Below are 11,659 nucleotides of genomic sequence, written 5' to 3'. Positions count from 1 at the left end.
CTGTACTCCCCGCCTCCCACAATCACATCAAAATTACAACTAAAATACAGAACAACCATCATCCAGAACCACTGGAAAGCTGGCTGAATGGAAGTCCTACAACTAGAGAAGTACAGAAAGCACTGAGACTGGTAGGAGGTGCAGAGGCACTGAAAGGGCTGGTCCGGCACCCACGTGTGCCACTTTTTTAAGTGGGAGGGAGATCATCTCTGCAGAGGCCGCCCAGAGGAGCAAGGGGTCCCAGCCCCACACCAGACCCCCAGCCCAGAGTCTCAGAGCTGGGAAAAGAAGTCCCTATGGGCAGTAAGAACTACGGACTGTAAAAACCAGTGCAGACTGGGGCTCAGTGACAACAGAGGCTGCTAGAGACCCAGCTGTTCCTCTTAAAACGCCGGCACCATGAACAGAACTTACAAGGTCCCACTTCCTCTGAGGTCCAGCACCAGGGCAAGTCTCTGGGGAACACAGACACATAGGAGTAGGAACTGGATTGTCTGGCATCAGGGCAGGAACTCAGGTAGCTTGCTCCCAGACAGAAGTGCTCACAGGGATCATTGTTCCCAGGTTGCAGGGCTGAGTGGCAGCCATTTCTATTTGCTCCACCCAGGTGATTCCCTAAGACCCTGCCTCATCCAATTTACAACCCCACCAAGCTGTGTGCAGCAGCTTTTGCATATGAATGGCTCAGGCTAAATCTTTGCTCAGGCTAAAATCTCTCAAATGAGCTGCAGCTGGGTCAGGGAGCCCAAAACCTATCAATAAAAGGCCCAAGACCTGGTGCCAGCACCAGCCTGCCTTGCTTCATAGTTCAGCCTCATCTGGGCACTTCCAAACTTGATACAAAGAGGAGGAATCTGCAGATCTCTCTATAGCTCCTGCTGTGTGGCCCCAGGCAGTGGCTGACTTTGTACCTCTCTGGAGACCCAAGAGCCAGTGTACCCAGTGGTCAGTGTCAAACCATACCAGATTATAACTCTACACAGCCATAAGCGACACACTCAAGGGGCAGACTCAGTGAGCACCAAAGCCCCACTGAAGCAAGCTCTGCTCCATAGGGGTGTTCCCTGCACAGCAGTTCTCCCACTATAGTTGCAGCTGGTTCTCACAGCCAATTGGCCTGGAGGTCAATTCCTCCCAGTGACATCAACAGCAATCAAGTCTCAGCTACAACAAGTCTGAGCTCACAGCCCACAAAGGCATGCACCTAGAGCTCCCAGCTCAGGTGACTGGGGAGGCTGAGCCACTGGACCCTGTAGAACACTCTACCAACTCAAGAAGACATAGCAGCTCTACCTAATACATAGAAACAAACACAGGGAAGCAGTCAAAATGCGGATACAAAGAAACATGTCACAAATGAAAGAAATGGAAGAAAGCAAAAAACACCCAACCAGAAGAGCAAAACGAAAAAATAATCCAAAAATATGAAGATAGTGTAAGGAGCCTTTGGGACAACTTCAAGCATACCAACATTTGCATGATGGGGGTGCCAGAAGAAGAGAGAGAGCAAGATATTGAAAACCTATTTGAAGAAATAATGACAGAAAACTTCCCCTACCTGGTGAAAGAAATAGACTTACCAGTCCAGGAAGGGCAGAGTCCCAAACAAGAGGAACCCAAAGAGGACCACACCAAGATACATCATAATTAAAATGCCAAGGGCTAAAGACAAAGAGAGAATCTTAAAAGCAGCAAGAAACAAGCAGTTAGCTACCTACAAGGGAATGCCCATATGACTGTCAGCTGATTTCTCAACAGAAACTATGCAGGTCAGAAGGGGATGGCAAGAAATATTTAAAGTGATGGATAGCAAGGACCTACAACCAAGATTACTCTACCCAGCAAAGCTATCATTTAGAATTAAAGGTCAGATAAAGATCTTCACAGACAAGAAAAAGTTAAAGGAGTTCATCACCACCAAACCAGTATTATATGAAATGTTGAAGGGTATTCTTAAGAAGAGAAAAAAAGAAAAAGAAGAAAAAGAAAAAGATCAAAAATATGAACAACAAAATGGCAACAAACACATACCTATCAACAATTGAATCTAAAAATCAAAATAAACAAATAAGAAATCTAATGAACAGAATAAACTGAATAAAATAGAATCAGAGGCATGGAAATGGAACAGACTGATGATTCTCCGAGAGAAGAGGAGTGGGGGATGGGAAGAGAGTAAACAAAGATTTTATATGCATTACCTATGGATTCAGACAATAGGGTGGCAAAGGCCTGGGATGGGGCAAGAACTGGGTGAAGGGGGTTATAGGGGGAGGGGGAAGAGGGACATCTGTAACAATCTCAACAATACAGATTTTTTTTAAAAAGAAAAAAAATAAAGATTTATTTTTAAAAAACTAGAGGCCCAATGCATGAAATTTGTGCAAGAGGCTCAGCCCTCACAGCCATGGTGGCTTGCCTCAGCCCTCGTAGCTCCAGTTTCATCCGGAAGGTTGTTTGGCTGTCTGGTTTAATTAGCATGTTACACTTTTATTATTATAGAAGTCACTGGGCTAGACACACACACACACACACACAGACGCCCATGCACATGCACGCACTTAGGGCAAACTCATGGAGTCTGATGCCAATTAGACCACCCTCCTGTCTTGGCTCCTCTGGGGCCACTCCTGTACCAGGGGATGTAACCTCACCACGGGGTCCTCCTGCCTGGGACCCTCCCCTTTCACACAGCTCCTCTTCTCCTCCGGAGGTCTGTGACCCTCAGGCTTGGCAGGCCCCACCCAGTGCACAAAAGCTCAGGCCAGGCTGTCTTGATTCCCAGCTCTGATACCACCTGTGACGTTTGCTTCTCTGTTTCCTCATCTGTAAAATGAGGAAAACAGTTGCTCCAAGTTCCCAATCATGGGGAAGGGGGGAGTGAGTTAACAAATGTAAAATTAAACAGCCTCTTGACATAGTTCTGTCATCATTAACGTCTATTTAGGTGCTTCTCTCCTTCCTAGCATCGCTGATGGCCTTTAGACAGTGAGGTCATGCAGGAAAGACCTGCTAGGTCATCTCCGTGTCCCACACTCAGTGTCAGGCATACAAAAGGCCTTCAGAACACGTTTGCTCAGTGAACTCAGAGGTTCCTCCTCCCCCTTTCATTTACTGAGTGCTTCTGCATGCCGGGTAGCACTGGACTAGGAGCTGCAATGCAGTAGTGAAGACAGGCTCCCTTCCCCTGCAAGAAGAGTCATTTCTAGGCCAGAAGTTCTCAAATTTTTTGGCCTAACAACCTCTTTACACTCTTTTAAAAGTTTCAGGATCCCAAAGAGCTTTTGTGTATGTTAATATCTATTGCTATTTGCCATATAAGAAACTAAAACTGAGAAAACTTTTAAATATTTATCAATTCATTGAAAATAACAACAAACTCATTGCATGTTAACATAAATAACATATTTTTATGAAAATATGTTTTTTCCAAAACAAAACTGTGAAAACAATATTGTTTTGCATTTTTGCATATGTCTTTAATGTTGGCTTAATGGAAGACAGCTGAATTCTCATGCCGCACTCAATCTGTGCGATATGTTTCTTTGGTTGATGTACATAAAAAAATCCAACTCAACATTCTCCTTTTTTGTAAAAATTGAGAATACTAACACTGCGCTCGCCCCCGACCTCTCAGAGTTTGGATCAACTCGGTTAGGCTAGCTATAAACGGTTTCCGGAAGGGGCGTGGCCTGGCGCCCAAACGCGTAGTTGGCTGGGATTGGACAACAAATGCGTCTGTCTGCGCGTTGTCCCCGCCTCCAACCCCGCCCCTGTTCCCTCTCATTAGTAAACTGGCTAACCCTGGCGCATGCGTCCTAAGGAAGGTGAGCACTTCCGCCCGCTCACCCCGAAACCTTCTGTTCCCTCTCGGGTTTCCGGGGGGACAGCTAGGGCGGCCCGGACGGAAGCAGCGTGGGGCGTGTGGGCGGGGCCCGGTGCAGCCATGTCCGCGGCCTTGCTGCGGAGAGGCCTGGAGCTGCTGGGGGCGCCCGAGGGTGAGGAGAGCCTGCCCGGACTTCCCGCGCGGGCCGCGGGCGGCTGGAGCGGAGGGCGGGACCCCGGAGGGTGCGGAACGGTTCTGCCCGGCCTTATCCCCGGGGGGTGGGAACCCTGCGCGCCCTCCGACCCGCGTCCGTTCCTCTTTCCCTGCAGCCCCCCAGGCCGCGCCAGGCCCGGCCACGCCGAGCGGGGCTCCGGGGAAGCGGGCCGCGAAGGCGAAGGCGAAGGCGACCCAGGCCGGGAAAATGCGGAACTCGGCGAAAGGAAAAGTGCCCAAGTCGGCGCTGGGTAAGGTCGGGAAGGGGCCGGGCTGGAGACGCGGGTCAGGCGTTCGTTCCGAGGGCACCTCCATGAGCCACGCGCGGAGCGGAGTTCTGGGGGGGACGGAGGAGTGAAACACAAGGCCCAGGGCGCTTGGTCCGCAGCCCCGGGTGGGGGGAGGCAGCAAAGAGTTTCAAAGTCAACTCGGTGTGCGGAGGGCTTTGAAGATGGTGCCCCGAGAGGGACTGCGAATAAAAGACTAAGTCAGACCTCGGAGGGAGCGGCACGGGGAAGTCTTCTAGAGAGAATGGCGCAGGCAGGGGCAGAAGGAAGTGTGCTGCCTTTGGAAATCGGGAAGAAAGAAGCCTGGAGAAGGCGACCTGCCGTGAACGGGGGTCGGAGGTGGCGCGTGTCACGGTGACCGGTGGGCGTGCGGGGGCTGAACCCCGTGCGCCGCTCACTCCTCTAACCCTCGCTGCAGCCTGTGCGGTGGGTGCGGGTGGTGCGGGTGGTGCGGGTGGCAGCCCTGCGCTGACCTCCCCGTTCAGGTGGCGGGCGCTGTGGCCGGCAGTGGAGAGGCTGCAGAGAAGAGAGACCTGTGCAGGGGGAGCTGTGCAGGGGGAGCGCTGATGGGCTTCAGTGGTGACCTGGAGCCCAGTCTCTTCTAGGTCAGTCGTTCTCAACCCTGGCTGCACATTAGAATCACCTGGGAATCTTTTTAAAATCCTGATTTCCGGGCCTCATCCTCCGGAAATTCTGTTTCTTTGTTATGGGGTGGGGCCACAACATTAGGAACAAAGAAGCAGAATTTCCTGAGGATGAGGCTCGGAAATCAGGATTTTAAAAAGATTCCCAGGTGATTCTAATGTGCAGCCAAGGTTGAGAATCACTGTGCTAGAGCATCGTGGAGGGATGCGATGCCACTTAAGGAGATAGAGACTTGGGGACCGGCAGGATGGTGGGAGGGAGGATATGTGCCGGGACTTGGGGAGCTCCTCGAGTCCCTGAACCTGGGCCTGGTGCATAAAAGGTTTCAAGTGTTTGTTCAAAGGACGATGAAATCCAGGGAGGGAACAGCCCGAGCAAAAGTGTGGAGGCAGAAAAGGGAGGCCCATTTGAGCAGCAGTGATGTTGGTGTGAAGGGCAGAGGGCACAGGTGGCCCCAGCCAGCCCAGACCTCGTCCCATAATCGGTACATCATTGACAGGCGAGGGGACTCTCAAGCCTCAATGGCCGATCTGAAAAGCACCTCTGTGGCTGCCGCTCCTGGGAACTACGTACATCTCTTGCCTGAATGACTGTGAAAGCCTCCTAACTGGTCTCTCACCTTCCACTCCCCCCTCCGCAAAACAGCCAAAGTGATCCTACAAAATCGTGTCAGACCTTTCTCTCCTCTGCCCCACACCTTCCTGTGAAGGCCGAGTTCTCAGGGTGCCTAATGAGGCCCACCTGGCCCGCCCCTTCTGCTCTCTCCTCCCCTTCCAGCCATTTCTCACACCTCTGCTTCAGGGCCTTCGCACTGGCTGTTTCTCTATCTAGATTCTAGAATGATCTTCCCCCACATACTACACTCTCCCTTGAGTCTTTGCTCAAACATCATTTCATTGATGCTTTTTCAGACCCTCGGGTTTAGAACTGCATCCTTTTCCTGGCTGGGAAGCTCAGCTGATTAGAGCATTGTCCCAATATGCCCAGGTTGCAGGTTCAGTCCCCAGTCGGTGTGCATGCATAAGGCAGCCAATTGATGTTTCTCTCTCCCTCCTGTCATCTCTCTAAAAACATCTTCATGTGAGGGTTAAAAAGGAAAAAGTTAGCCTTTGGCCAGTGTGGCTCAGTGATTAAAGCATCAGCCCATGGACTGAAGGGTCATCGGTTCGATTCCCAGTCAAGGGCACATACCTGGGTTGCAGGTTCGATCCCCGGCCCCCACTGGGGGTGAGTGAGGAAGGCAACCAATTGATGTGTGTCTCTCACATCAGTGTTTCTCTCTCTCTCCCTCTCTCTCCCTCCTCTCTTCCTCCCCCTCCCTCCCTCTCTCCCTTTCTCTCAAGTCAATCAATAAAAAAAGAATGCAGCCCTCCGTCCCTGATTCCTGTTTACTATTCTGTTTTTCTTCATAAAATGTATCACCTTCTAAAATACTGTTTACCACCTCTTCCCACTGGCATGTACGCTCCATGAGGGCAGGAGGCTTTGCCTGTCGATGTCCTGCTGTTTGCTCTGCACCTAGAACAGTGCCTGGCACACAGTTAAGCACTTGGGACATACTTGTTGCATAAGTCACTTGAGCATCTGGGAGCCAAGAGGTCTTTCAGCAGGATCTGAGTGGAGAGTGGATTTGACAGAAAAGAGCCCAGGCCATTACAGTAATTGAGGGAAGGGACAAGGCCTTTGGCAAGGCTGGAGCGCGGGGGGGGGGGGGGGGGGGGGGGGGGTAATGGGGAGATATCAAGAGGGGACCTAGAAGGCTTCCAGGGAGTGCATCTGAAATTATGCCGCCCTGCTTACCACCCATCCACAGCTGAGTTCCAGAAGCGAGAGCGTCGAGGCTACCTTGGAGAGAACCTGAGGTTCATGACCGGTGCCAGAAGCACCGTGCCGGAGTCCGTCACCCAGCAGGTGTGTCAGGGGCTATGAGAAGGAAGCTGTGGGGGGAGAGCTGAGGATGTTCCTGGGGACCCCTGGGGGTCTCAGCCCTAGCATAGGGTGGAGTTTGGGCCACCCCCCACGTTCCTGTATTGCTGTGCGGTGGGGCGTCTCCCCCTGAAGGGCTGAGAGCGTACCAGGTCGTACAGCTCCCTCATGTCCTGACTCCTGCACATCCCCAGATTCTGCGCCAGAATCGGGGCCGCAAGGCCTGTGACCGGCCTGTGGCCAAGAAGAAGAAGAAGAAGAAGGCTGAAGGCACTGTGTTCACGGAGGAGGACTTCCAGAAGTTCCAGCAGGAATATTTCGGCAGCTAGGCTCCTGGAGGGCCCAGTGGGAGAGGCTTGGGCCCAGCTTCCTCCTCTGACCTCACAGCCATTGCTGGGCCTGGCACCCTGCCATGCACAGAGCGGGCCAGGCTGACCCAAGGAAGCCCTGGAGCTGAAGCCAGGGGCAGGCTGGCATGGAGCTGGTGAGCTGGACGCCTGCGGGAGCATTTAAACTCGGACGGAGGGAAACCCGCAGGCTTGGGAAGAGCTACCTACCTGCCAAAAAGGAACATTTCTGACTGTATTGTTTGCTTTGGCCCAAGTAGGACCTCTTGGCTGTTTGCTGTAGAGGCCAGTTACTGGCCCTCAGGGGCCACACCTCGAGCAGGAAGAGGAGGGCTGCTGGGTATGTTTCCAGGTTCTAATAAATATGGGCTCCAGCTGGGTGTGTGCTGCTGGTCTGACTCCTGTGGCACCAGAGAGCCTTCCCTCCCTTCCCCACCTCCCAGTGTGGTTCTTAGAGCTCCAGAGCAGAAGTCCTCCAGTCCAGTCCCAGTGCAGGCTGCCACCCAGAGAGAGTTCACCCAGCATCTGCTGGCATAGCCCAGAGGGGCCCTCCTCCCCTGGGTGGCGCCCATAGCTGCCAGAAGCTTTGATCCAGGGATGCGACTCCAGGGTCTGGGGAGAGGGAGTGCTGCCAGCCTGTCGCCCAAGTCCTGTGCTTGTGTGTGTGTCCGAAGTGTTGGGGGGCTGGTGGGTGATTCAGGAGGCGACTTCAAGCAACAGGGTTTCACACTCAGGTCTGTGCCTGAGCACAAAGGTAGGGGCTGGACCCCTTGCAGCCGGCAATGTTGGGCACAGGATGTGCCGACCAGCATTGTCTTCAGAGTGGAGAGGACAAGTCCTGGAAGCCAGGGGCCCCTTGGGTTGGGGGCCTGCTGGAGAGGAGGACCCTGAGCACCTTCAGGCAGCTCTCCTACTTCCTCCCCCTCCCCCAAAGGGCTTCAGAGGTCATGGCATTGTCTGACGCTTCTGAAGGGGCCCGTGGCTGGAGTGACAGTCAACCTCCCTGCATGGGTTCTAATGTGCCTTGGAGCTCTGTTCCTGGTTGTTAACCAGCTTTCCATCCTGAGCGTGAGCCACAGAACCCGGTCCTGTCTGCAGATGCCTCCTGAGCAGTAGGAAGCAGGCCATCCAGGTCAAGGCTGCCGGAGGGTGCGGACTCCACACAGGAAGTGGCCCACCTTCCTCAGAGCAGCTGGTATCCTGCCTCATTCTCCACCCGCTTCCTCCAGCGGAGTCTTAATGACCCTGGTGGGGGAAAGCTACACACCGGACATCCTTAGATTCATCTATGAGGCTTAGGCTAGTTGCAGTCCATTAGTCCCTTTGAATGTGGGTGTGAATTCAGGACAGCACTTCCTGAACAGCCCCAAAGAACAGCAAGAACTCCTTTAGCCCAGATTAAATATCCTCTATCTCCCCATGCTTGAGTGGCCACAATTCTGGCCAATGACCCGTTCCCAGGTGATTAAGTACCTTCCTTGTCACCCCAACTTTACTGGGCATGGAACTGATCCCCCCACCCCCAGTGACCTAGAGGGAATAGACCATATACCTATCGATTGGGGGGGGGGGGGGGGTCAAGTTGTAGCTTCCTGGTGAAGCTGCCCAAATGACAGGTCTAGGTCCTTCCCTTTGCTTACAAGGGCATCAGAACCCAAGAGCTTCTAAGTAGAAACTATTCACCAGCAGACCCAACTCAAGGACTGACTGTGGAACCTTATCTGGCCGCTGAATGACAGATGTTAGCAAAAGGCCGGACTGGGAGAACAGGTGGAGCCTGGGCTGTTCCTGCTACCAGTTCCCTCCAGTTAAAACTCCCTAGAGCCTTGCCCCTAACCAAGGGATGGCCCTCGGATTCCCAACTCTGGCCCAGAGTCCGATGGAGTCACCAGTGATCCTGACCATAGCACATCTCACTGGGGGCTCAACCTTAAAACATGTTGAAACCTTCTGGTTAAGAATCTAGTCCTAAGACAGCTGGCTGGGCTATTTGAGGAAAGAAAACATACAGCATACAGCAGTCTGCACAGTACTTTCACTACAAAATAATTTATTATGATACACATCTCCAGCACAAGCCTCCTATGTACAAGCACACCGACTACCCTAACTAGGGGGCCCTTTTCTTTCCCCTGGCCTTGCGGACTTCCTCTATCAGATCTTTCAGGTACTGGATCTCCTTGGCCAAGGAATCGGCCTTCTCTTTCAGAGCCTCGTTTTTCTTTTCTAGCTCTTTACACTCACCGGTGAGGGCCTCCTGCTCTGCTCTCTTCTTCTGGCGGTACCTAGTAGCTGCTGTCTTGTTCTGCTCCATTTTTTTCAGCCTTTTATCTAGTTTCTCACCCTTTACTTTTGCAGCTACCACCTTCTCTACGGGAGGGTCATAGGGTTTGGGGCCAGCAGACCCACAGGGGGGAGCTGAAGACAGCAGATTCCTGTTTGGGGAGGCCCTGGAGGTGGAGGGACTATTCTGGGGAGAGCCCAGATAGGACTCCGGGCTCATACAGATGCCACTATCATTGTCTGAGGTGACATCCTCCTCCTTTACGCATTGAGGGGTTATGGGAATATAAGTAGTGGAGTCTGATTTTCTCTCTCCTTCAGAGATGTCAACTTCACTTCCCAGCTCTAAACTAAAGGAATGATCCGGAGTGCAGGACAGGGCCTCCGGGGAAAGGGGAAGAGGTTGCAGGAAGGTGAAGGGGGCAACCTGGTCAGTTTTTAGCAAACTTTCTGGAAGATGGCCAATTGGGTTCACGGTATGGGGGGGCTCCTTATTAATCTCCTGGTCTAGGGGGTCGAAGAGGTCACAGGGGTCATCCAACGTGGCCAAAAGCTCATCAGGCATGGTGTCCAGGTCACCTAAACTTAACAGGGCATCGAAGTCAAACTCCTTGAGATCCATTTTCTCCACCATCCAATCTGTCCCCGAGAAGGCATCCTCTGCAAAAGATTTTAAAAGAAACCAATTCAGCCAGATGCACAAAGCAACCAACTACGACCAGAACTCAGTGGCAAGTCAACGACGGGCACTCACCCTTGCCGTTGTCTGAGGCACTGACCAACCCATCCACAGCCAGCCATTCGGAGGAGCCCGCCTTAGCCTTGTCGCTGGAGAACCCATGGGGTTTCAAGTTCTTGGCCACCTCCAGGTAGTCGTCTAAGAGATCTAAGCTTTCTTCAGCCCCCAAACCCGACTGGTTGAAGGGGGACATCAAGCCCCCCACCAACACCTCGCTGCTCAAGAAGCTCATCTCGGTCATGTTGTGGGGCTTTGCTGAAATCGAGGAATGTGTTTAATTCGAATGTGTCTTTGTCGGTTACAGCAATGCTGCTGCTGAATGCCGTGAAAAGCCTGCATAGGAACGAGAAAAAAGTCCCATTAGCGATCGGGGGGGGGGGGGGGGGGGCCTGAGAAGCTCGTCTTTTCACCCTGAGGCAGCAAGGCCAACCCCGACTTGGCCCGAGGCAACTGGAAACACGTGGCGCCAGAGCCATTGTGCGCCTCTCCCTGCTCCGTCCGGGTCAGGCGGCTCCATGGACGCCCTTGGCGCTGGGCCGCTCCCCCAGCGGCCGCAGGAGGTAGACGCTGCTTCCTCCCGTCCAAACGCGGCCGCGCCGCCTCCCCCGCCCCCGTGACTCACGCTGCCGGCCGCCGCCCAGCCCGCCGCCATCTTGCTGCTGCCACGTTTCGCCCGGCGCCAGGCGGGCCTCGGAGGGCTGGGGGTGGGGGAGGCGAAGCACCGGGGGCTTTTCCTCCCACCGGGGGCTTTTCCCTCGGGCCCAGGGCCAGGCCGCGCTCTCCCAGCTCGGGCGCCGGCGTCTCGGGGGAGGCACACTGGGGCCACGCGTCCCCAGCGCTCGTAAAACCGCTTCCCCCTCCGCGACGCCGCCGGCCTGCGGCCGCACCCAGGCAGACAGATCGCAGGTCCTCGGCGACCCAGGGCGCCCGGACACAGCAGCCCGTCCCCCTACTTACGCCATGGCTTAAGCCGCTGGGAGGTGCCGCTGCAGAGCCTGGTGCTGCTGCTGCCGCTGCAAAGGCCAATGCTGCCGCTGGCACTGCTGCCTCTAGTGCGCCATGTCGGCCGGGAGCTGTGGGAGCGGAGGAGGAAGGGACACGCTCAAAAGTCTACATTTGCAGGCGGGAGAGGAAATGGCCGAAACAGCCGGCCCGCGGGTCTTTTATAACTTTTTCCTTTATGAGCCGCATCACAAAGGAATCCTTCCGCGCCGTCACGTGACCTTCGCCTCCCGCCCACTTATTTTCATCTTTTGACGCACTACCTCTTCCAACCAACGACTTTTTTTGGCCAGGGCGTAACTCTAAAGAGAAAATGTGCTATTTTAAAGGTCTCGAGAAACAAAAGACTCACTGCTTTACAAGGCTCCTAAGATCAAAGAGTCACTGGGAG

The 11,659-nt window shown here is 53.8% G+C and overlaps 2 protein-coding genes across 2 annotated transcripts; one reads left to right on the top strand and one right to left on the bottom strand.

Moving 5' to 3' along the window:
* The first annotated feature begins 3,894 nt into the window (after positions 1 to 3,894).
* RPS19BP1 (ribosomal protein S19 binding protein 1) lies at positions 3,895 to 7,618 on the top strand. Its single transcript, XM_070408001.1, has 4 exons — positions 3,895 to 3,998; positions 4,156 to 4,290; positions 6,785 to 6,882; positions 7,092 to 7,618. The coding sequence occupies exons 1-4, from the start codon at positions 3,947 to 3,949 to the stop codon at positions 7,224 to 7,226; spliced, it is 420 nt and encodes a 139-aa protein (XP_070264102.1). The 5' UTR covers positions 3,895 to 3,946; the 3' UTR covers positions 7,227 to 7,618.
* A 1,656-nt stretch (positions 7,619 to 9,274) lies between these two features.
* Positions 9,275 to 11,408, bottom strand: ATF4 (activating transcription factor 4). The gene is made up of 3 exons (XM_070411165.1): positions 11,224 to 11,408; positions 10,282 to 10,599; positions 9,275 to 10,187 (listed from the first exon to the last, which is right to left on the bottom strand). The coding sequence occupies exons 2-3, from the start codon at positions 10,505 to 10,507 to the stop codon at positions 9,355 to 9,357; spliced, it is 1,059 nt and encodes a 352-aa protein (XP_070267266.1). The 5' UTR covers positions 10,508 to 10,599; positions 11,224 to 11,408; the 3' UTR covers positions 9,275 to 9,354.
* Between the last annotated feature and the right edge of the window lie 251 nt (positions 11,409 to 11,659).

This window comes from Myotis yumanensis, unplaced genomic scaffold, assembly GCF_028538775.1.
Source record: "Myotis yumanensis isolate MYYU_CA2020_CCGP unplaced genomic scaffold, mMyoYum1.0.hap1 SCAF_3, whole genome shotgun sequence".
NCBI lineage: Eukaryota > Metazoa > Chordata > Mammalia > Chiroptera > Vespertilionidae > Myotis > Myotis yumanensis.
Note: the sequence above shows the minus strand (reverse complement) of the source record. Positions and strands in the feature narration are given on the sequence as shown.